This window comes from Lactuca serriola, chromosome 8 (assembly GCF_051521515.1).
Source record: "Lactuca serriola cultivar US96UC23 chromosome 8, Lser_US96UC23_V15, whole genome shotgun sequence".
Lineage (NCBI taxonomy): Eukaryota > Viridiplantae > Streptophyta > Magnoliopsida > Asterales > Asteraceae > Lactuca > Lactuca serriola.
In genome coordinates, this window is record NC_136415.1 from 20,250,989 (window position 1) to 20,276,670 (window position 25,682).

The 25,682-nt window shown below is 40.4% G+C and overlaps 2 protein-coding genes across 2 annotated transcripts; one reads left to right on the forward strand and one right to left on the reverse strand.

Annotated features, from left to right (window-relative positions):
* Window positions 1–2,879: 2,879 nt before the first annotated feature.
* LOC145066691 (uncharacterized) lies at window positions 2,880–3,437 on the reverse strand. The gene has a single exon (XM_079013971.1). It carries the CDS (start codon window positions 3,435–3,437, stop codon window positions 2,880–2,882), a length of 558 nt encoding a protein of 185 aa, XP_078870097.1.
* Window positions 3,438–8,446: 5,009 nt separating this feature from the next.
* Window positions 8,447–10,369, forward strand: LOC145070666 (glycerol-3-phosphate acyltransferase 5-like). Its single transcript, XM_079017616.1, has 2 exons — window positions 8,447–9,167; window positions 9,273–10,369. The coding sequence occupies exons 1-2, from the start codon at window positions 8,613–8,615 to the stop codon at window positions 10,218–10,220; spliced, it is 1,503 nt and encodes a 500-aa protein (XP_078873742.1). The 5' UTR covers window positions 8,447–8,612; the 3' UTR covers window positions 10,221–10,369.
* The last annotated feature ends 15,313 nt before the right edge of the window (window positions 10,370–25,682 follow it).

The window sequence follows — 25,682 nt, forward strand, 5'->3', positions numbered from 1 at the left end:
TCAGCCATTTATTCACTGGACTCGTAATTAGACTCAATTCTCCCACTCTTCTCGTTTTAGACTCGATTTCACGTTTATTCCTCACGCTTTAACAATTTGATTGATTCTTGCCCTAACTTCTGCAAAGATCAAAATCAAAAACCAAATAGTAACAAGGAAAACAATCATTAAATTAAAATCCTACACTACCCTAATAAACTAGAAGTTCAAAAAGAAAAAGAAAAGAAAACTCTAATGACGGGTTGCCTCCCGCAAGCACTTCTTTTTGTGCGAGTCTTTAGCTGGACTCTCAACTTAATAAACTTCCAATAAACTCAATGCCAATCCATCTGTTGCATTGAATATCTTCTTTGGTGGACCAATTTGTAAAATTTGGCTCTTTGCTTCTATAATTGGCCAAACGAGCTTGAATATATAAAACCCAAGAATCTTGATAAGGGTTGGGACCGGTTGGATACTAATCAGAAATGGATCGCGTTTCAGAACTTTCTCCAAAGTTAGAGTCGTCACCCCATGCTTCAAAACACAATCTGGGAAAATAGGTGGCCATGTCGTGATAATGGTCAAACCACGGCTTGGTTCCTGCAACTCAGCTTGTTCTTGTTCTTCATCTGACCCTTCTGCTAGCAATCTTTCCAGCTCCTCCAAATCTCTTTCTGGATTAAATTCTTCATCTTTTAACTCTAGCTCTTGTAACTCAGATTGCTCTTTTTCATTAGGCAAAATGTTATCTAACCATCTTCCAAATTCCTTCAAATCATCATCTGAGTCATATTCCTCATCTTCTTGCTCAATTTCCTGTACTACTTCCTCAAGAAAAACATCAAAAGCATCGACATTTGGAAAATACATAATACAATAATAAAAAATTAAAACAGAAAATGTGTAACTTTATATGAGATTACTATCACACAAAGGATCGATAACACTAGCAAATAAAATTAACTATTAGAACCATTCCTCGGCAACGGCACCAAAAACTTGATGTGTGTAAAACGCACTAATTTTAATCCTATTACTTCAAACACAAATTAAACACATGAAAGGCAGTGAACCTATCGATTAATAGTATAGTTTAAGCAAGTAGGGTATCGAACACAGGGAACGGTAACAATCAAATTAAATACTAGTATTACCTAATTAAAAACAATTAATAAAAGAGGGGGTTTCTCTAGTTTTGCAAGACTAGAAACTTAATCAATCAATTAACTTTCAAACAAAGACAATTAACAACTAAGAAGAACAAGAAAGGACAACTAGATTCAATGATAAAAGAGACTTCTGTTCAGATTCGATTCACTTATTCCTATGGTTGATTTCGTGGCAAGTGCAATGGATTAATATGTCAATGGTTACCGATTCCTAATGTGATTGGGTTCATGTTCAATATTACCAATCCTTTAGTAGACAAGTTAATTCAAACAATGGCCAGTTGATTAAACTAACAAGTTTCCTAGTGTTTAGTTCGTATCAAGCAAGACTTATAATAATAGTTAATCAAATTTGTTCAATTCAATCAACTCATGTATAGATGTTCATCACACATGCTCACACATTGATTTACATATTTTATAGCTAACCCTAGTTTCATATTCACTATTCCTAGGCATACAATCTTATATTCATAAAACTATATGAATCAAGTAATCAAGAAGATATTGATGCAACTCAATCACTTATTTGTTAACTGAAAACATTTATTATCAATACATAAGGATCTTTAATAAGCTTAACAAGATGAATAACCAAATTAATATCAATTCAACCACTCAATCAAACCATGTTCATAAGATTATCTCATCCAAACAGAAGTAAAAAGATTAAGAAAAGAAGAATGATTATTTGCCTTTGATTCTCTTCTAAATTGTTTCTTAGGTTGCAATCTCGAAAACTGAAGCTTCAAGAACCCTTTTGGTCTTCAATAATCGTACCTAGCCTCCAGCAAAAGTTAGGGTTCTAATGAGAAAAGTTTCTATATATAAATTCTGAAAACAGCATCAACTCGACGAGTTTTTAAGAATAACTCGTCGAGTTTTTTCGATAATCCGCGTATACAGCATGTATGGCAAGGCATCTTCGAATCTGGAACATTCTGACAAAACTCGTCGAGTTTAGGCCCAACTAGTCGAGTTTTTCCGGGATCAACATTTTCTCAAAATACGAAAGTCGTCTGAAATTGTGTCTAGTTTTCAGAACATTTTGAATCTCGTCAATCAGAGTTATGGTTCATGAGATATGGCAAAAACACTGACGAGGGGTCAAGCTGTCCAACAACATCCTTCTTTCTTCAGTCTTCAATCTCCAAGCTTCCAATCACTCAATCCTCTTCCTTTTTCACCCGAGCATGTCTTTTATTGCTGAAATTGAAATATTAAGCTAATTAAGTACCTTTTGTCCATAAAATGATATAAAATCAACAATAATTAATAAGATAATGAATGATTTCTATGACTAAATAAGCCCATATCAGTCTCCTCTATAGTCAACTAGAAATCCTTGCTCCTTGCTGCAAGCGCCTCTGCCCGGCCCTGACGTTTGTCGATGATCCTTAATGTCGTAGGGGCAGGTGCCATCACCTGTCCCGCTGCAGCGAAACTCGGACATTGGTCCTTCTTGTGGCCCCTTCGACTGCAATGAAATCAGATTAGGTCTGATCCCTGGGTGGTGGTAGCTATACAATCCCTACTATAATGACCGATCCGGCCACACTTGAAGCAGCCAGAATCACCACCACTGTCACTCCTACACGCTCCCTCGTGTGTCCTACCGCATTTGCCACAGCGACTACGGTCCTAATGACCCCTCAGTCTGGAATCCGATACCTTGGGCTTCTTTCCCGATCCCATGGATGTCTGAAACTCGTATGGCTTCCTCTTCCTCTATGTCTCTAAGTCGATCTCCCTCTTCCTAGCTCGAGCGATCAGATCCTCCAGCGTCTTGCAACTGGACCTGCTCACAAACTGTCTAATGTTGCTCCTTAGCATCTTGTGGTATAAAGCCTTCTTCATCTCCTCGTCCGCCACATACTGCGGAATAAAGAGGGCCCTTTCCCTGAACTTGGCGGTGATCTCCGCCACCATCTCAGTCGTCTGCTGGAGGTCCTGGAACTCTCGTGCTAGCTGCTGCACCTCAATCACTAGTGCAAAATCAGCCCTGAACCCGACCGAGAAGTCACTCCATGTCATTGCGTCAATAGCGACATCATCTCCACTAGCATGTCCAACCTCCTCACACCAATCTCGCGCTCTGTCCTTTAGAAGACAAGAGGTGAGTCGGACCTTGTCCCCCTCGGGACATTGGCTAGTATGAAAAACGATGGCGACATTTTCCAACCACCGGCTGCTAGCAATGTGGTCCTTAGCCCCATGATAGTCTAGAGCTCCATATGCTTTGAACTCCCTGAATGTCAACATGCGCGGCCCCATCATGGCCACCATCTCGGTGCGGAACGCACCCAACCTCTCGTCTAAAAATCTACAAAATTCCCTCCTTGACCGTACCAAAGATCATAGGAGTCTGGTCTAAAATACTGTGCATAACCTCAGCTGAAATAAACTCTCTCATCTTCTCATCGAGTTGCTCGGCTCCAGATCCTAAGCATGATCCGTCACCAGCACTTGAACTGCCAACTGGTCTAGTGCGTAGCATCACCATACTAAAAACACACCATAACGAACATCATTATACACATCATAACTCGAGGGAACTCACATACTACAAGTTTCATGGGTTCATCTCAGCCTTCCTTGATTCGAGTACGGATCCTCAGCTTTCAGTAGTACTGGCCCATACTATCTTCCACATTTATCCGTACTTTCCTCAAGAACTGCCTTGACTCCACCAAGTCCCTTCTACTGCTACTGTTGTTCTCATGCTAATCTCATCATAGGCTTGCGCTAGGGTAATAACCATCCCACTCTCTGCTATTAGCTGCAGAAGAAGTCCCTGCTATCTCCCTCTAACTAGCTCGCGAATACCATTACATATCACTGAGACCAGATAATTCTTCGAATGAGAGGTCCTACCCATCAACGGTTAGACTCAAACAAGAGCTGCGAAATAGAGCTAAACCTAACCTTCTAAAATTATTTAGTCCTTGCAATATGTAACTTAACATATTTTTTACTAGTTAGTTAGAGATAACTAGAACTCCTAAAAGCACAAAGCAAGCAGCATTCGAGCATTGAGTACACATAATCAAGCATATCCTAATCAAGCCATCATATCACTGACTAATCTGTACTAGCATGCAGTTCATAAAGCAGATACACATATAACAGGCACATACGACATCCTTCCTAGATCCTTAGTCCTAATCTAGCATGCAGTTCTCATAAGCATATCATAACATAAACTTGTATGTGTAATTTGGGAGTACTTACTTGAGCTCAGCTGATTGCATGCACCACACCCTTTTCTCTTTTCAAAATTCTTTTCTTTTTTCGAAAATCTTTTCTCTTTTCAAAGCTCTTTTTTTATAAAAATGACTTTCTTTTGAAAATTTTCATACCAAGTCCTTAGTTTGAGGTCAGACACACCCGAGAGTGTGCTCCAATCCCTCAAACCAAGGCTCTAATACCGACTTGAAACATCCCAAAAATACGGTCCAAAATTTCATTTTAAATCATTAATAAAACCATAGTTAACAATTCATCATATAAAAATCATAAGTCATGTATCTCAAAATATCATAAACATCTGTCAAAACATATCAGAGTAAAAAAATCCAAAGCTAAACAATTGTGTGTGTATTGCATTCATCCCGAGCTTTTCCCCTTGCTATTGGAAGTACCTGAAACCAAAACTGAAAATTGTAAGCACGAATGCTAATGAGTCTCCCCAAGCTACCATATACCATGCAACTAATCACATAGATTGGGCCCCCGCCCCTTCCTGGGGCCCCTCCCGGCATCAGACAGTGTCCGGCATCAGGCCCCGTCGGGCATCGAGCCCCACTCGGTATACAAATCAGTTTCTACCAGGCCCCGCCTGTCTCTGGGCCCAGCCCACTATACACATACCGACATAGCATATAATCATATTAACACATAAAGAATCATATATACAGTAATATGTATTCTCGTCTTAAGGCCTCGCCTATCATGGGGCCCGCCCATACTCTGCTAATAATGAGATATGGAACCCCGTCCACACTCAGCTAGTGATGAGATTCGAGACCCCGTCCACACTCACCTTCCTACCAGGCACATACAAGTATCACAAAGACAACAAGTATAACTAAACATGCATTCCTTCATCGGGTATCACCCGACATCGAATCGTAGTTTGGGAGCATACATATAAACATTCCCCGGGTCCCGCCGGGCATCGGACCGAAATCCGGAATCATATAAACATTCCTCAGGCTTGCCCCGACATCGGACCGAAGTCCGAAAACATATAAATAGACATGTGCAAGAATCACAAAGACATCAGGCATACAAACATTCCTCGGGTTTCCCGGCATCAGACCTTAGTCCAGAACATACTAACATACGTAAACAGGCCTTCATTGGTGCCTTCGACCCATTCCTACAAGAGAAAACTCACCTCAAATGTCGAGTGAAGTAGTTGAACGTCTCTGCTCCTGAAACTGACTCTACTCACTCCCTATACAAAACAACCCCTTAGATACCATTCCTTACATCAAGACCCCTTCACAGGTCAACCTTGGTCAAAGTCAAGGTCCAAGTCAAAGTCAAAGCTCAGTCAAAGTCAAAGGAAACAATCCACGTTGAATCAACTCGTCGAGTTATCCCCATGACTCGTCGAGTTCCTTTGCTACACATGGTTGTGATAGAACGATTCAACTCGTCGAGTCCCTTCATAGACTCATCGAGTTCTACCTTGTATAGAATCAGGACAATTCGACACAACCCGTCGAGTCCCTCTCCGGATTCGTCGAGTTCCTCAGTTTGTTTAGGCCACCTTAAAGGATTAATCCCTTACTCTTCAGATCTAAGCTTCATACTTCTCATATACCTTGAAAATGTCCTTTTAAGGGTAAAGTTTCCAACTTTACCCATTAATACCTTTTCTTAATGGGTTTAGCTCAAACCCTAACTCCTTAGGACCTAAATCTTGGTCCTCAATCCATCAATACTCCAAGCTAAAGCATACAACTGAGATCTGGACGCTAGACACCCCATGAACACGTAAAGCATCCACCTTTCTCTCCATGCATGGCCTTTTGGAGCTAAAAAGGCTAAAATAACATCCTATAGCTTGCATGGGGCTTCAATGGCCATAAAGTTTGCACCTTTATGGCATGAAAGCCCTCCATGGTTCCAGATCTGATGGTGTACTAACTTGGGACATCCATATCCCAAAGATCAAGCTTCTTGGACCAAAAACCCAATAAAATGATAATAAAGAGATCTAAGAAGCTACTAAGCAAGTTTGAGACCTGCTTACTAGAAAATGATGAGAATGAAATGGAGTCTCTGGATATACTTGCTTCTTCTTGAATCCACAAGATTCTCCTTCCTTCTCAAGCTTCAAAACACACCAAGTTTCTCTTTAGGATGGCTCACAACACTCAAACTGGCATTAGGGTTTCTGTACTCAGGGTTTGGACAATGGAGGCTGGAAATCCTAGAGTTTAGGATGTATAAATAGGGTGTAAAATCCCGGATTTAGGGTTTCCCAAACCCAGTCCAACTTCTCGAGTTGGTCTTCCAAAAACACGCGTGACAACATTCCTACTCGTCGAGTTCTCACCCTTGAACTTGACGAGTTGCCTTCTTGTTGGAGATTTTCCTTCCTCATTTGGCCTTCTGGTTTTCGGGTGTTCAAATTAATTTTCATGTTTGGTCCCTAACTCCACTTTTTAACTCGGAAGGTCCCTAAAAATGTATTTTGTTGCGTATTTGATCCCTACTACATATAAAAAGACAATTTTACCCTTATAATTTTATTTTCAGGTTTATTTATTATTTACTTGTGTTTAGAAAAGACTAATTTAATAAAAAAAAATTATGTGGTCCCCACCACCCAAACCCATTCCTTTACTTCTCTCTCGTGCCTTTTAATTTGACTTTTCCTCTATGTTCATCGTCCTCATCATTCCCCTCTATTTTCACCATCGATATCCATCTCTTCCTCTTCATTTCCAATGCACCCGACTTCATCAGTAATGGAACCCCTGACCACAGAATTACCCCTTTGTGCCCTAAATATCGTTTCGAGAGTGCAACCCACGACAACGACCTAGTTAAGTTGATCGATGATTGACATATCGTTGGAAACAACTTCTTTTGCCAAAACCTATCTTCGTTCCTCTTCACCTCCATTATGTAACAAATCTACGTACTAGAAAAAAGGAGTGTAAGAAAAGCTCCACCCATTCCCTTGCATCCACATTCAATCCATTCCACCTATTCCCTTGGGTTTTTGAGTCGATTTGAATAGGCTTTTTCTAGATTTTCTTTATTTTTTTGGATGTTAATTAATTTTCGTTTGTAATAGATAATGAAGGGAGTATAATGATAGGTAAGAGATCTGCAACCTTTACTAGCGATTCCAAAGTAAGCATGCGGGATATGGTTGGGAAAGGGATAATGGGGCGCCGGGGAGGGGGGGGGAGAGTGGTTGTGGGTCGGGCGACGATGACGGAAAAGATATTCGGGACAGAAGGGGTCGGTAGAGAGCTTTTCGAAAAAAGGGAACCAAATTAAACACCTTTTCCAACAATTATGGTTGTAATGTGGGGGGTTTTACTGCAAGAAAAGGGAGGATGATGGAGGTTTCTAGTGAATAGATGGAAGGGGTGATGTAGGTTTCCGACGAATAGAAGGTAGGGAAGGGAGGAGGAAGAAGGAGTGTGTGGTGGCAATGACAGATGAAGTCGTCGATATATTTTGAGACCAGAGATGGGTATGGTGAAGGTAAGTGTGACGTGGGACCCATGTTATTTAATAAATATGTTTCAAGTGAATAAATAACAATTGACCATAAACAAATTAAAAATAAATAAAGAATGGTAATATAGTCTTTTAACGTTTGTCTGGGACCAAATACATAACAAAATACAATTTTAGAGACTTTCCAAGTTTAAAAAGAAGTTATCGACCAAATATGCAAATTACCCCAAACCACACGATTCGTGTATTTTACTCTTGATAAAACTTATGAGTATGTAGCTGATTTTCCAATAGTTATAATGATATGAAATAAATAATTATAATGCAATGAAATGTTTGGAAATTAATTTATTTTTAAATATTATGATTAGAAAGGAGGATGAAATATTTGATCGACTCAACTGAAGTTGTTGGGTTAAGTAACCCATATATTCACATAGTATTCCTTAGTTTCTTTTATTTATAAAAATAGATCAACGATATTTCACACATTAGTATAAAATAATATTAATCAAAGATTAAGAGGAAAATTCAAATATAAATTGGATCCCATTTGCCCCAATGAAGGTAGGTGTAAACTGATAAACGGCCTCATTCTTACATTACACAATAGTCAATCTACCTTCAACCTCCATCCATAAAGCCAACACACAAACTGTTCTATCCATCTTCATCTTCATCTTCACTCAAACATTAAGATTGATCCAAAATTAACTCAAAAGAAACAAACACAACACAAAGAAAACGTCCATGGAGTCTGTGATCTCAGAGCTAGAAGGAACCCTTTTGAAGAACCATGATCCTTTCTCTTACTTCATGCTAGTAGCTTTCGAAGCCTCTGGCTTAATCCGGTTTGCATCCTTGTTACTATTTTGGCCGATCATCAAGTTACTAGATGCATGCGGGAAGCCTGACTTTGGCCTGAAGTTGGCCATCTTTCTTGCCACCGCCGGAGTTCCCATGTCTGAAATTGAATCGGTGGCGAGGGCAGTTCTACCCAAGTTTTACTTCGATGATCTTGATTTGGATGCTTGGAGGATTCTTAACATGTGTGATCGAAGGGTGGTAGTGACCAAAATGCCTAGGGTGATGGTTGAGCGGTTCGTGAAGGAGCATTTACGTGCTGATGAGGTTATCGGGACTGAGCTTGTGGTGAGCCGGTTTGGGTTCGCCACCGGTTTAGTTCAGGATTGTGGGTTCGGTTCATCTGTTTATGATCGTGTTTCAGCCATGTTTGAAGGTCAGCAACCAAGCTTAGGGATCGGAAAATGTCATTCTGGTTCTTCATTCTTGAACCTATCCAAGGTATGGAATATAATGCAAATTTTACGTATAGTTTAAGAAACATGAATTGTTTATTGATGAATATTACAAATAACATGCAAATGATGAGATTATGGTTTTTTGTAGGAACAAGTAAGTGCACCATATATAATCAAAGACTACCAGAAGCACAGAACCCACCAAGAACTCCGCCCGGTGCCGGTGATCTTTCACGATGGCCGCCTGGTTAAAAGGCCGACGCCTTCCACCGCCCTGCTCATCCTCCTCTGGATTCCACTAGGTGTCATCCTCGCAATCATTCGTATCATGGTCGGCGTTGTGTTGCCAATGTGGGCTATTCCTTATGTGGCATGCATCTTCGGTTCCAAAGTCATAGTGAAAGGAGTCCCTCCACCACCACCGTCTGCTTCCAACGGCGGTGTTCTCTTTGTTTGCACCCATCGGAGTTTAATGGATCCTGTGGTTTTATCCACCGTCCTCCAACGGAGTATCCCCGCCGTCACCTACTCCATATCAAGATTATCCGAGATCCTATCGCCCATCCCCACCGTCCGTTTGACCCGGGTCCGCCACGTCGATGCCGATAGAATAAAAAAGGAACTATCCAGAGGTGATCTGGTAGTTTGCCCAGAAGGTACAACTTGCAGAGAGCCCTTTTTGCTCCGGTTCAGTGCACTTTTCGCCGAACTAACAGACCGGATAGTTCCGGTGGCCATGAACTACCGGGTGGGGTTTTTCCATGCAACGACGGCAAAGGGTTGGAAAGGGTTAGACCCGATATTCTTTTTCATGAACCCTAGGCCGGTTTATGAGGTTACATTCTTGAACCAGTTGCCGGCGGAGGCTACTTGCTCGTCGGGAAAAAGCCCACACGACGTCGCAAATTACGTTCAAAGAATCTTGGCGGCGACGCTAGGGTTTGAGTGCACAAACTTTACAAGGAAAGACAAGTACAGAGTTCTTGCTGGAAATGATGGAACGGTGTCGTACACGACGGTGTTGGGCCGCGTCCAGAAGATGGGAAAAACCGTGAGGAAGGTGGTGGGTACAGTTAAACCGTTTATTTTTAATTAGTTGATGGTAATTAATAATATGATCATAATTGTGTGTTTTTTTACATGTAATAATCTTCACTTTTTTTTTTTTTACTATTGTTCCTAAAGATTTTTTTGTATCTTATTTTTGCATAACAAAGTTTAATAATATTTGTGGATTGATGATTCTTTCTTGCATTATATCCATTTCATATATTTTGTAATTAATCAGTAGTAAAAACTAAAAAGCGTTAAACCTAAATTGAATGTCTTCTATACTCAAGAATCAAGACCAACTCTTAGAAAATATGGTCTTTAGAGCTTAGGGCCCGATATGCCCGGTCCATTCTTAACAATTTCTAACCTTCAAACTTGGGCCTTGAGCGACCTTAAGTGGCCTTCATTTTGGATTTATCTTTTTTTTTTTTTAATGTTCTTTTCTACTTTTCCAAAGATCTTATTTAACACATTTCATCCTAGTAACTAGTGTAATATCCGCTCCTTGGTGTTTTTCTGATTAACGTACTTGGTGCCAATTTTTATAACAATCGGGATAATAACTTAAAAACCAGAGGGTGGGGGAAGCTTCCCTCACTTTTTATGAGCCATACCCTCTTTTTCCTAACTTTTCTTTCCCTCACCTAAAAGCTAAGGAATGGGTGTGAAACCCTTCCCTCACTTTTTTTTTAAAAATATATTTCATACATATATTATACTTATTTTGTAAGGAATTAAAAACCATGAATTTTAATATATTTTTTATATTTTTTTAGTAGGTACATAATTTTATAAATATTAAAAAAAACAAACAAAAAAAAAACAAAACAAAACCTGACCAATAGCATGAAGGGAGAGAGTGCGGCACCCCCTCCCCACATCTCTTTCCCACACATGTTTTTCATCACCTTTCCCTCACCCACGGAGTGGTGTGCAGGAGTGAGAGAAGCTTCCCTCACCCCTTTCCCGCACTCACTCCATCCGGCCTAAGGGTAATATAGTTTTGTTTTTGTGCACATTTAGGTATTTATGCTTTTTTTTTGTAAACATAAGACCATCGAATTTGTTTGGATTTTTCACAAAACATATTAGATCGGTTGATTTATGTTTTCCAGTTAAAAATGTTTTGTTTTTATATACACTTAGTCACCCATGTTTTGTTTTGTATACATCTAGTCATGTATGTTTTGCTTTTGTATAAACTTAGTCACTTATCATGTGTTTGATTTTTTCCAAAAGTTCATAAATCAAGTTCATGTGCTCAACTAATATAAAACTCAGAGTTTATGTGCTCATCTAATTAAACTTAAGTTACTAAGTCCATATAGAGAATCAGCTTTAAGATATGATTAATTTTTTGTAATTAGTTATTTTTATTATTCAAATGTTGACTAGGAGTTGTTAATAGAGTTATCATTTTGAAAGATCCTATATCTGAGAGCATGCTTGCACATATTAATAGCTTAATTATATATGTTCCAAGAGATGAAAGAGAGCATGCTTGTACACATTAATAGCTTAATTATATATGTTCCAAGAGATGAAAGTGGCACATGAAGTTGCTTGACTTTTTTTTATATTAGATTAAAGTTAATTGGTGAATTCCTTGTCTCTAAGCTAGAGGCTCTACTTGATTGCACTCCTAATGAATTTGATTATTTTGAAGATGTGTTGAATGTTGGTCCCGATCTTGTTAGCATTTGTATGCTCAAAGTAAACATATTTGGCTTAGAGTATGTAGATATTGTATGTTTTGCTTTTATACAAATTTAGTCACTCATAATGTGTATATTTATCATGTGTTTGATTTTTTTCCAGAAGTTCAAGAATCGAGTTCATGTGTTCAGCTAATAATAAAACCTAGAGTTCATGTGTTCATCTAAAAAAACGCAAGTTACTAAGTTCATATAGAGAACTATGCTTAAGACATGATAAACTTTTATAGTTACGATTTGTTTTTATTGTTCAAATGTTGTCTATGAGTTGTTAATAGAGTTATCATTTTTGAAAGATTCTATATCTGAGAGCATGCTTGTACATATTAATAACTTAATTATATATATATATATATATATATATATATATATATATATATATATATATATATATATATATATGTTCCAAGATATGAAAGAGGCACATGAAGTTGTCTTGACTTTTTTGATTTTAGATTAAAGTTAACTGCTCAATTCCTTGTCTCTAAGCTAGAGTCTCTACATGATAGCACTCCTAATGAATTTGATTCATTTGAAGATGTGTTGAAGGTTGGTCCCGATCTTGTTAACATTCATATGCTCAAAGTAAACCCATTTGGCTTAGAATATGTAGATATTCATTTATATGACTAATAACTGTCATTTGTTTGATTGATAGTTAATGATTCTGCCACTTATTTTTGTAGGAGTAACCTCCTATAGGCAATATAGATTCCAAATTATATGTTAACCAAAACAGATCCATAAAATCTTACCATGTTGAGACAAAGATCGATGGATTGGAGATAGATGAGGTAAATTTCCTCCAACAAGCAACACGAACTTTTCTATTTTCGGAAAAAGATGGAACACTAAAATCCATGAGTAATTAAATATGTACAAAAGAAAAACATAAGTGACTAAATGGTATTTTGTGGATAATTGTAACATCGGAATCTAGGTATTTCCTTTTTAAGCCCTTGATATAAATTATTTGGCAAACAAGACCCTCTATACGTTGGGTGTACGTGTATGTACGCTTAGCGTATATAGGCGCATTGATCAAGAAACTGAGCCTCGTATGCGGGGCGTAAGAGCATGTCCGTAGGGAGTACGTCGCCAAAAGACTAAAATCCTAATTTTCAGACTTGATCCCTATTTAAGCTCATTTATGACCTTTGGACCTTATCCATTATTAGCCTCCACACCTTTAAACGTCCCTAAAAACCCTAGTTTCCATTAGATGTGATATTTGAGCTTGAAGTGTTATTAGTGGCCTTTTTGGTGTGTTTGCAAGAAAGAGAAGTTGGTGAGCAAGCCTTAGATGTGGTTGAGCTTCAATATCTTGAATCTACATCATCTCGAGAAGCTTTTGGAGGTAAAAAGCTCATATCTTGTTGATCCTTTTGCTAGATAGAGTTAGGGTTTGTTCATAAGCTCGTTTTTGGTCCATGGAGTATCTATTTTGAGTTTGGGAAACTCCAAAAGCTTGTAATGTTAAATCTTAGTCCCTTTGGCATGTTAGAAGCATAAAAATGTTATTTTGGAGATTTTTATGGTACCATGCATAAGTGTAAAATTTTAAAGTAAGTCTTAATGGAAAAAAAGGATGTTGGGCTCCCACAAGGCATGCAAAGGCATAAAGTTGCCAACTTTATGCACTAGGACCCCTTAAATGACTAAGATCTGGAATTTGACGAAGTGGTTGCATGGATTAAGCACTTAATGGATTAATAAGCTTAACAACTTAGTATTCTAGGCATACTAAGTTGTACGATGCACGTTCTGCCTGAAGATCAAGTACGCTAAGCGTACCGATAATGTATGATGCGCGTACGCCCAATGGGATAATGGTCAACTTTTAGACTTTTGGACTTTTGGGCCTTAACTAGTTATGGGCCTTGCCTACTTACGTAAGGTGGGCCCAGTTTCCTATTGTGGGACTTGCGTGTCATGGTTTAGGCCTTTTGGGCCATAGGGTCCGTTATTGTAGATAGGTCGAATATAGTTAGGACCGTTAAGGGATGGGCGTAACGGGTCATAATATAGGTGTTGGACTTAGGGTTTTGGCTAATGTATTGAGTCTGGGACCTAATTCTAATTAGGGTAATTTGTGTATATTCAATGTGAGATTGTCAGATTGGTAGCCGAGTAGTCAGTATATACCAGCAGACTAAGGTGAGTCTTCTCACTATATCAATGGGTCGAAGGCACCAATGCCGGCCCATTACTTGACATACAGAATGATAGTTGTCTATGTGTTTGTATGAATGAAAGACCTTAGGGGTATCTTGTGGCACTTGTATGGAAGACCATGGGAGTAGCCCATGGCATGGAAGACCATGGGGGTAGCCCAAGGCACTTAGATGTCAAACCATCAGGTAGCCCATGGCACTTAGATATCAGACCATGAGGGTAGCCAATGACATTTGAGGGAAAAGACCATGAGAGTAGCCCATGGCAATCATATGTATGTTGTGTGGCATTTTGCGATTGTTTGTTATGTGGTATTTGGGAACTCACTAAGCTTTTGCTTACAGTTTGTATTGTGATTTAAGGTACTTCCGATACTAAGGGGAATGGTCCGACTTGATGGCACAACATTCACTCTCCACTATTTTCTGCACTTACTGATACTGTTACTTTGATAATTGAACATAGGGCTGCAAACGAGCCGAGCCGAGCTCGAGCCTGACCAGGCTCGGGCTCGGCTCGTTTAAATATTTATAGGCTTGAGCTCGAGCTCGACTCATTTCGAGCCTTGTGGTACAAAGCTCGAGATCGGCTCGTTAAGAATTGTATGGGCTCGGGCTCGGTTTAGGATCGGCTCGTATACGATATACTCTAATTTCACGAGCCTAATTGAGCCAAGTAACAGAGGCTCGAGCTCGAGCTCGTTTAATAAACAACCCTAATATTAAGCTCGAGCTTGGCTTGGGCTCGTTTAAAATCGATCTCGAGTCGAGCTTTTAACGATTCGATATCGAATAGCTCACGAGTAGCTTGTCTCGTTTGCACCCCTAATTAAACATGTTTAAGTGTAATGGAATTTGGAAACAAGTTATGGATGTAATTTCCTTTTTGAAAATGAAAAATTTTATTTGGAATTTGGGTTGTTACAAGTTGGTATCAGAGCCTTGGTTTGAGGGATTTGGGCACACCCTCTGGTGTGTCAGAACTCAAACTGAAGAAATGATAATCTTTTCAAAAGAAAAAAGAAATCGAATTTTTCTGGAAAAAGGTTTTCTTAAGTAAAAGGGAGAGTGCAATGCGTGCGATCGGCCGAGTGCAAGTAAGTGTTTCCCCAAAAAAAAAATAAACCATGCTTATGTATTGCAACTAGTATGTTGATATGTGAAGTGCATGCTAAAGTAGGGCTAAGGATACATTTATGGGCTATGTGATAAAATTGCCTGATTTGTGTGATACCTTATAGCCTAGGAAATTTGATGCTATATTTTTCTTGGAATCAATGTGTTGGATATAGTGTCTAAGTCCATAACTTTATTTGGTATGTACTTGATCCGACCCGGCATGGTCCATTTGGGTTGCATGGCATTGCAATACTTGGATAGACTAAATGAGAGAATATGGCACTTATGATTATTAATATATTATAAGTTCTAATATATTAATAATAGTGTTATTTAATTAGTATTGATCAAGTATTAATCTAGTATTAATTTGGTGATCAAAGTGAGACTAATTAAATAGATAGGGTTGATTATGACAATCATCAATTCTTTTTTGGTGGACTAATGATCCATGGTTTATGGGTTATGGATGTAACCATTTGGAGCTCCATGGATAGTCCATGGGAGTTACAAACCCATGGGTCATGAGAAATGAAGAGTCATGACAATTATGGGTCTTCTTAATGAAACCCTGATTGTGACACCACTATAAAAGGAACCCTTTGGCTAGCAAAATCGTGACCTAGTGTTACTAGAGAGGGCATAACCGATTTTGAGTGCTAGAAGTATTCTCTAAAGTTATTTCAAGTTTTGTGGTGTTGTGTGAAGCATTGGAGGCACAACATTTGGGGTGCTAGGCTCACAAAGTCTTGAAGGAATCCAAGCAACAACAAGGTATGTATTTCTACTAGTTTTTATGTTTCATATATTCCCCATGCCATGCTAGTTAGGAAATAACCTTGAAAAAGAAATTTGCATGTATATAGAGAAAACATAGATTCAAGGTTATTAGGGTTGCATGTACACTTAGGAAGTGTTAGAATGCTCAAAACCCATCAATGGTATCAGAGCCTAGGATTGTTTTCTATATACTTGATGCAAAACTGCTTGAAAATCGAAAATTCTGCTCACTGTCGACTGGACTCGCCGAGTTCATGGGGAGGACTCGCCGAGTCCATGTACAAATTCATCCTACTCGTCGAGTAGGATCATGCACTCGATGAGTAGGTGCGTGCTGGGCAGTCTTTTTGTGTTTTGTTGCTGGAAATGGATTAAAATCATTATCCCAATCTGTTTTGGACTTGAAAAACTATGTTTCAAAATGATAATGATTATGTTAACCCATTTTCACATGACTTTTATCAATTTTCAAGAATTGTATATGTTAATATGATTCATGAAATTGATTGGCATGAATTTGTGTTCTTATGAGTTTTTAGAAGATCATAGGAATTATGTGTAACCTCCATGTGTGTTTAATTCATGATCTTAATTGTAATGATGGTGTTCATAACTTGTCCTCAAGTTATGGATAACCAAAAGTCACTTCTTTAAATTATGATTAAAGAACTAAAGAGGTTTCATAAAATGAAGAGTCTTCATTTTTATGAACCATTAAAACTCATAAGTTACAAATTGAAGAGACTTGGAATAGTTTCAATTCTTGCCCTCAAGTTTTGGAATTTGAAAAGTCTTACACTCTAATACTTTAATTCCAAATTAAACCTTAGATTTTTAAAAAGTTTAAAAATCAACACTTATACTATTATTATAATTTTATTATATAGATATGTATAAGAATATGTCGTTCTTACCGTTAGTAGGCCTCATTCACGAAGCCGGTCTATAAGGGGGGTATAAGGCTATTGCCTATAAAATGGTGACTTAATGGGTGTCCACTCTCACCCACCGCTTCCTTGATCGGTGGAGGGTCGTTAGCCGAACAGGTAGGATATGACTTTAAATTCTCATTAAAAGTATAATGAATTATAAAGTAATTATACATTATAAATTCCCAATTTTAGTTACTTTAGGAAAATGTGAATTTGGTGCTAGCCCATAAAATTACACTTTGTACCTTACCAAGTCGTTAGTGGAGCGTGTGTGGTTAACCGGCACACTAACATGGACTAGTAAGAGTGGCAAAGGGTAACTTGACTTTATTATAGATCGGTGGAGCATGTGTGGTTAACCGGCACATCGATTAGGTAATATTGTTAAGGGTACCAAGTCAATTTGTATGGTTATTCACACCTTGTTTGTGATCCTCGGCATCCCAGTCACAAACTTGAGAGGGCACATTCGAGATTCAAACATGCCATTGAAAAGTTCAATGTATCTCAAAAGATCTAGGAGTTTCAAAATCAATAAAACCTAATAATAAAATATTTCGTCTTATGGTGGAAATTGGTAAATCGTCATTTACCTACCTTCAAATATTTTATAGTGTGGATTACGACATCCCTCTTCCACCTATAAATAGTTTGTTGGATCCTAGCCTTAATATTTCATTTGGGTGACTTATTAAGGACTCTTAATCTAATGAAACTTATCTTCCTTTTATTCCAGATGTCTTCCAATAATGTTGTTGGCTCAAACCCGACAGGGTCCTTTTCCCTAATGAACTTGTGTGGTAAGGTCATCTTTGATGGATCCAACTTTAATGAGTGGATCAGAAACATCAGGATGATTACCCGCTATGAGGACAAAGAATATGTCCTTGGCAGGGAGCTTAAGGTTGTTAATGAAGCCACTGCTACTCCAGAAGAGATTGCGGAGTTCATTGCACATGAAAAGGATGCCACCAAGGTGTCCTGCATCATGATGGCCACAATGACTCCGGAACTCCAAAAATCTTATGAAGATTTCTACCCGTATGAGATGCACCTAGATCTGATGGAAAGGTACCATCAGGGCGCACGTCAAGAGAGGTATGAAATCATTTCCTCCATGATAACCGCAAGGATGAAGGATGGTGAACCCATCACTGGTCACTTGCAGAAGATGCAGAGGTTCGTTGACCGGTTGCTAAAGCTTAATGTTGACTTCCCTAAGGAATTGGCGATTGACATCATTCTCCATTCCTTACCTCAAAGTTATGATCAGTTTCGTATGACTTATCATATGAACAAGGAGGAAGTCACACTTAGCAAACTTCAAGGACTCTTAAGGACAGCTGAAAATGGCCTTAAGGGAAAAGCGGTTGCTACTTCTACTCCTTTAACAACCCCTGTTCTTGCAATTGGGAAAGGGAAGGGTAAGAAGAGGAAAAGCCCTTTAAAGGGTACCAAGGGTAAGACTCTTGATGGTTCCTCTTCAAGTGGGACAAAGAAAGGTCCCATTACTCCTTCTTCGAACCCAAAGGAAGCACAGTGCTTCTATTGCCAAGATAAGGGACACTTCAAGCGAAGCTGCGCCAAATATCTGCAAGATGTAAAGGATGGGAAGGTTAAACCCACCCATGCAGGTATTTACACAATATTGTCTAAAAACTCATCTAATGCTAATTCTTGGGTGCTTGATACAGGGTGTGGTATTCACATTTGTACTGATTTGCAGGCACTAAGAAGAAGTGAGCAAGTGGAGCACGGGAAGATAAACTTAGTCATGGACAACAGGAAAGCATCACCTGTTACCAAGATAGGAGTTTATTCTTTATTGCTTAATAATGGGTTAATGTTAGATTTGAATAAGCGTTGTTACTCGCTCGAAATGGCGAGAAATATTATTTCTTTTCATGGCTTGTACAAACAAGGTTTTACATTTTCATTTGATAATAAAAATGGTGCTATTAATGTTTATTACAATGATGTATTTTACTTTAAAGCAATACCTTGTGATGGTGTATATGAAGCTGTGAATGTTGTAGACAATTTAGGAAATAATGTGTTGTATATTGATTCTTCTGATAGCTTGGACAAAGCATCCTTGTGGCATTGTCGTCTTGGACATGTTAACAAGAAGCGCATAGGCCAACTCCAAAAGGATGGAGTCTTGGAATCATTTGACCTCAAGTCAGATGATAGTTGCGAGTCTTGTTTACTTGGAAAAATAACAACGTCACCCTTCACAGGTACTTGTGATAGGGGTGAAGGTTTGTTGGACCTTGTACACACGGATGTATGTGGGTCCTTCAGAGTTGCTACAAGGGATGCTAATCGTTATTATGTGACTTTTACTGATGATTAACAATTGGGTTCCAATGTATAACCATAAATCCATACTTGGGGTAAAAGACTATTTTACCCCTAACCTAGCTTGGTCTAAGACCGAGACCCAAACTCACACTCTGAAGGCCCAAAAGTGAAATAATCAACCAAGGACCAAATATGTCCCAATTGTTCAAATTGGGACCAAACCCATTACATGGGCCTTACCTTAAAGCCCATGCAAATAACCTAGTCCATACACTTGCTCTCAAATGGCCCATCAATAACCTAATCATCAAAGTCCAAAAGAAAGGTCCAACTCGAAGCCCAACCACGATCAGGGTTTACACATAAAATGACGATTAGGGTTAAGTAAGAACACTTAACCCACTAAGGACTTAATCCACTAATTCATCATTCTACCAGGTCAATCATACGGTGTGATCGGACATAATTCAAAGTTCCAATCCAACGGTCCAAACGCGGGTCCCGACAAATCCCAAACTAAAATTCCCAAAATTAGGGTTTTCTAAATTCTAATTAGGGTTTCCAACCCAAGCACATGCCAATTAGTCCAATGGTTAAGTTTCTAGATTAATTAGCGTCTAATAAGTCGAGCACCACCTACTACCACCTTGAGCGGTGGTGGTCAATGGTGGCTCGCAGCGGCAGCCACCACCTCACGGTGGTGGTGGTTATGATATTTGGCCCATAAAAATATCACATGCTTCCCATTCATCAGTCCAAACACATACACAAGCTCACAACCACCAGATATGGTGGCTAGTGGTGGCAGAACGGCGGCAGCCACCACCTTACGATGGTGGTAGTGGGTTTTCCGTTCCAAAAAATGCACATACAACCTCAAGAACACAGTAAACAACATATGCACTCGAACACATAAATGCTCGGCCACCTCCTAGGCGTCTGACGTCACCGGAAACGACAAGAACAGCGGCCAAAGGCCACCGATGGTCGATACGACGTGGGTTTTATTCCGAGCAGTTCCCCGTGGGGAGCACCGTTCCTGTTCGTGAAAAAGAAGGACGAGTCACACTAGATATGTATCAATTATCGGGAATTAAAAAAGTTAATGGTGAAGAACCGTTACCCACTTCTGAGGATCAACGCCTTATTTGATCAGATTCAGGGTGCATCTTGGTTCTCCAAAATTGATCTTTGGTCGAGACACATTAAGATGAGGATCATGAATGAGGATGTACAGAAGACTACCTTCTGAACTCGTTATGGTCGTTATGAGTTCGTGGTGATTCCTTTCGGGCTCACCAATGCACCTGTAGCGTTCATGGACCTCATCAACTAGGTTTGCATGCCGATGCTGGAGCGAGTTGTGATTGTTTTCATTGATGATATCTTGGTCTACTCTAAGACCAAGGAGCAGCATGAGCAACATTTGTGAGAGGTGTTAGAGACCTTGAGGAGGGAGAGGATTTATGCCAAATTCTCCAAATGCAAGTTTTGGTTGCGTGAGGTGCCGTTTTTGGGGCACATCATCAACCAGGGTAGTATCTTGGTGGACCCAGCCAAGATCGAGGTTGTGATGCGTTGGGTACTTCCGAAGAACGCATATCAGATTCAAAATTTCTGGGGTATTATCGGAGATTTATTTAGGACTTCTCCAAGATTGCAGTGCCTTTGACCTGCCTGTCCAAGAAGAATGTGACCTTTCGGTGGGGTCCGGATTAGCAATTGGCTTTCGAGACTCTAAGGTAGAGATTGTGCGAGACCCCGATTCTTGCATTATCTAATGGATTAGATGATTTTTTTGGTATATTGCAACGCTTCTATTTTGGTTTTGGGATCAATCCTTATGCAGAAAGGGCATGTGATTGCTTACGCCTCGAGGTAGCTGAACCCTCAAGAGGCAAATTACCCCACGTATGATTTGGAATTGGAGGCGGTGGTGTTTGCCCTCAAAATCTGGAGGCATTACTTGTACGGGTGTAACGACCCAATTTTCACGCCTAAAAAATTTCATTTAAATTAATTGGTTTGTAAAACATTTGTAGTAAAACATCATCCAATCATATCATTTCATAAAACATATATCGTGTCTGAAAACCCAAAACATGAAAATAATAATAATGTCAGAGTACAATCTGTAACATCCCAAGTTCAGAAGTGCAAGTTCAGGGTTCAAAGTGTAAATAAGGATGGTCAACTCGGCGAGTTGAGTCGCGATTCTGGTCGTGTGTTAAGTGGCCAACTCGGCGGCTGGACTCGGCGAGTTAGTGTTGAAGAGAGAAAAACCCTAATCTTCGGGATTGCACCCTATTTAAAGGACTTAATGTCCTCCCTTCAGTCCCCTTAGCCCCCTTTGAAGTACTGAAAACCCTAGATCCGTTGGTGAGAGCATTGGAGAGCAAATTGGAGCTTTGAGAAGTGATTGGTGAAGAGATTTTGATGATTTAGAGGTTTGGAGCAAGGGGCTTTGCAGAGAGTGGGATTATTCTTTAGTTGGAGCTTTCTTTTGAGGTAATAATTCGTTGCTTGAGCTTTTGTGCATCTAGCTCTATCATTTATGGATGTTTTGGGAGCATATATAGTGTTATGATGGGTTTGGAGGATGGATCTGAGGTTGCTACCTCAGATCTGGGATTGAGATGATTCAGAAGTGCATAAAGTCCCTGTCCTTGAGTTTTTGGTGAAGCCTTCTTGTCCCAAACCCTAGCCTTGAGTGTTTATGGATTAGATCTCTATGGATTCACGTAAAGTTTGCCACTTTACGTGATGGATGGCTTGTAGAAGAGTAGATCTATGGATTGGAGCCCTTGCATGACCTGAAAGGCCACTTATGGGTTAAGAACTAGAGGTACTCGGCGAGTCACATGGGTGTACTCGGCGAGTTGTATGAACATGAGCATGGACTCGACGAGTTTGAAGAACAACTCGACGAGTCTGTTGAAGATTTCCTTGGACTCGGCGAGTCTGGTCGTGGGACCCTAACTTTTCTGGTTAAGTCATGAATCGGTGAGTCGAGGGACGACTCAGTGTGTTGAACAGTATAGGACTCGAGGATTCTTGGACTCGGCGAGTCTCGGGGTGACTCGGCGAGTAGAGTCGAGGCATGGGAGTTTTTAGAGCATAGGAACTCGACGAGTCATCGGGTTGACTCGGCGAGTTGAGTCGTGATATGGGGTTTCTTAGAGTATAGGGACTCGACGAGTCAGCGGGTTGACTCGGCGAGTAGAGTCAGTCAGGAAGGTTGACTTTGACTAAGGAATTTGACTCTGACAAAGGGTTGACCAGTTTGATTTCCAGGGGTATTTTGGTAGTTATTGGTATTTATTGGTTTGGCTATTTGGTAATGATCAGTGGTGGAGTTTGTGCTGGTGGTCGGAGCAGCATGGTCTTAATCCTTCAAGTCGGCAGTTGCAGGTGAGTTATCCTCACTATATCGATGGGGTCTAAGCCACCAAGGTCGGCCCCCTTTACCGGATGGAAAGTCGGATAGTTGTTGATTCCTTTATTGTAGAGTTATGTTACGTTATGAGCATGAGATATACGTGTGACCGGAAGGTCTTAAGTGCTATGGATAAGTAATTATATGATATATGATCCGTATGAGTAGGGATGCGATATGAGTATGAGTTATATGTGCGACCGGAACGTCTTAGTTACCATGAGAAGTATGAGCTAAGTTGATAGATGTTATGTGATTCGTATGAGTAGGATTACGATATGAGTATGAGATATATGTATGACAGGGAGTTCTTATGAGTTATGAAGAGTATGCGATATAGGTTGTCTTATGGTATGTGATATGTATATGTCATGTATGAACTGTATGTATGTATGAACTGTATGTTATGGACCGGAAGGTAAATGGAGCATGGACCGGAAGGTCAATAGAGTATGGACCGAAAGGTCATTATGGGTAAGACCGGAAGGCCTACCAAGTTTGGGATGGAAGTCCCCTGAGACATTCGGATCGGAAGATCCCATAGAGTTATGGCCTGGAAAGGCGTATGTGTTGCATGTGGTATTTTGGGGGTAATTCACTAAGCTTTCGAGCTTACAGTTTCAGTGTAATGTTTCAGGTAATTCAGGAGATCGTGGCAAGGCAAAGGTGTGATCATACCGCTCCTCAAATTTTATGTTGGTGTTCTGGGATACTCTGATAATAAATGAAATGAAAACCTTTTTGTAATGATTTTATGAATATGGGTCGATTTTGAAAAGTTTAAATTTATTGTAAATTTCACGGTGTTACAAGTTGGTATCAGACCCTTGGTTTGAGTAAATTAGAGGAACATTCGTGTGAATCCAGTCTCAAATCAAGGAAAGTTTTCAAAAAGAAATTTAAAATGGTTTTCAAAGTAAGTAAAGGAGGATGCGGAGGTACGATCATCCAGAGCCAGTAAGTAGACCCCAAAATACCATGCAAGTTATTTGATTATATGATATGTTAAAACAGCATGCTAGTACTAGGCTAGGGATCTTCATGAATTGCATGATAGAGTTGCCTGATTTATGATGCCTGCTAGCCTAGGATTCCTTCTGTAAGAGATTTTCAGTGTTCCTCTAGGGTGAGGGTTGATTGCTTGTTATGTATGTTCAGCACTAGGGTGTTGCGGTGATACTTGATATAACTATGGGTAGGTGTGGAAGGTAGTATGGGCCCGTACTACTGAAAGCACAGGACCCATACGCGTGTCAAGGAAGTCACAACCCCTAGGGTTTGGTTGGGAGTTGGTTCCCGGGTTAGTGGGAAGTACCTGAGGTTTTGCGGTGTTTTCAGTATGGCGGTTACGAGGCATGCCGGGAGTAGATCCGGGTCAGGATCGGGAGTAGGAAAGGGCGGTTAGGGTGGGTCGGTGCCACCCAAGGTCATCGGTCAGATGAGTACGGATGAGTTGGATGCTAGGATTCACGAGATCCTACATGATGAGGTTGTTGCTATGTTCCGGGCCGAGTTGCCGGAACTGTTTGGGTCGATCAAGACCGCCATGGTCGAGTATTTTGATGAGCGTTATGCGGCTTTAGCAGAGACAACGGTTGTATCAGTGGCAAGGGGAGGAGCCAGTCGGGGCTTCCAGTATCGGGACATTGATAACGCAAAGCCCCCTACTTTTGATGGAGTTCTGGATCCAATCAGTGCTATGAGATGGTTGTCGGATGTGGAGGATTGTTTCTTCACATGTTCATGCCCTGCGGATCAGAGGGCGCGGTGTGCTCTGAACCTATTAAGGCTCGGGGCGAAGGATTGGTGGGGGTTGACCACGGGAGCTTATTCGGAGGCGTAGTGGGCTGCGATTTCTTGGGAGCAGTTTTGGGAGATGTTATGTGCCCGTTATGTTCCACGAGTGGAGAGGGACAGGTTGGCACGGGAGTTCTTGGAACTGGAGCAGAATTCGGAGTCGGTGACGAAGATCACTAGAATGTTCACTGAAAGGGCGATGTTTTGCCCTGAATTTGCATCGGAACGGGCTTAGATGCTTTGATATGTGAGTATGCTCAAGGGGGATATCAGACAGTTTGTGGCTACGCAGAGGTGTGAGACCTTGCTAGAGTTGCAGGAGGTCGCTCGGCGGAGTGAGTTGGAGGTTGATTTGCAGTTGCGAGAGTAAAGGCAGGCCCCGGTGCAGTCGCAGCCGGCGTTGAAACAGTCCATGACAGTTGATTCCAGGATGGGAGGTCAGAGTAGCCGCACTTGTGAGAAGTGTGGGAAGGGTCATACCGGAGGTTGTAGGTCCGGTGGTGCGTGCCGCAAGTGCAGAAAAGAGGGGCATTACGCGAGGGATTGTCGGCAGTCAGCCCCGGTTCGGGATATGAGGATTTGTTATCATTTCCATCAGGTTTGTCACTTGAGGGCTAGCTGTCCTCATCTTGTTGCCAGACCAGTGCAGGTTCCAACACCGGCCACCTTGAGGATTATTGGCAGGGGTCAGCATAGAGTGGAGCCTCCAAGGGCACGGGGTTGAGCTTTTCAGCTTGTCGTAGAGGAGGTCAGGTCAGAACCAAATACAGCTGCGGGTATGTTTTTATCTTGTCATCTTGTCATCTGTTGGAGTATGTATATCTGCTAAGTCTTGTTCGCGCGAGTTATAGTATTGTATTTGTTAGTCCTTTTCGCCAGGTTTATCGAATGATCGAGGGTTTTGGTATTTAGAGTCATAGTTGGTTAACATTCAGAAGGATTGATGGTGGGGAAACTAGGTTTCTCTATCTGGATGCCAGGAATAGCATTGGCAAGATGAGGAATGTTCAGTTGAGGGTCAAACTCTTTTAGAGTTCGAGATGTGCAATGTCGGGATGTGAACTCGTGAAGGCTGATCGTTTTGAAGGAATTAGTGCATGGATAAAAAGGAAATATCTTGAGTAGGGTTGATTAAATGATGTCGGTTGGCTTGCCAGTAAGTGGAAGCCAGTGCTCTAAATGGAGAGAATTGGAAAATTCTCAGAAGAATCGGCAAGCGTTAGAGGTTGATTAGTTGTTTGGGATTCA

Bases quoted from the DNA above. Each gene is read 5' to 3' on its own strand.
- LOC145066691 (XM_079013971.1), bottom strand. From the start codon at position 3,437: ATGGTGGCCATGATGGGGCCGCGCATGTTGACATTCAGGGAGTTCAAA.
- LOC145070666 (XM_079017616.1), top strand. From the start codon at position 8,613: ATGGAGTCTGTGATCTCAGAGCTAGAAGGAACCCTTTTGAAGAACCAT. The intron at 9,168-9,272 runs GTATGGAATATA...GGTTTTTTGTAG, and splicing joins CATTCTTGAACCTATCCAAG to GAACAAGTAAGTGCACCATA.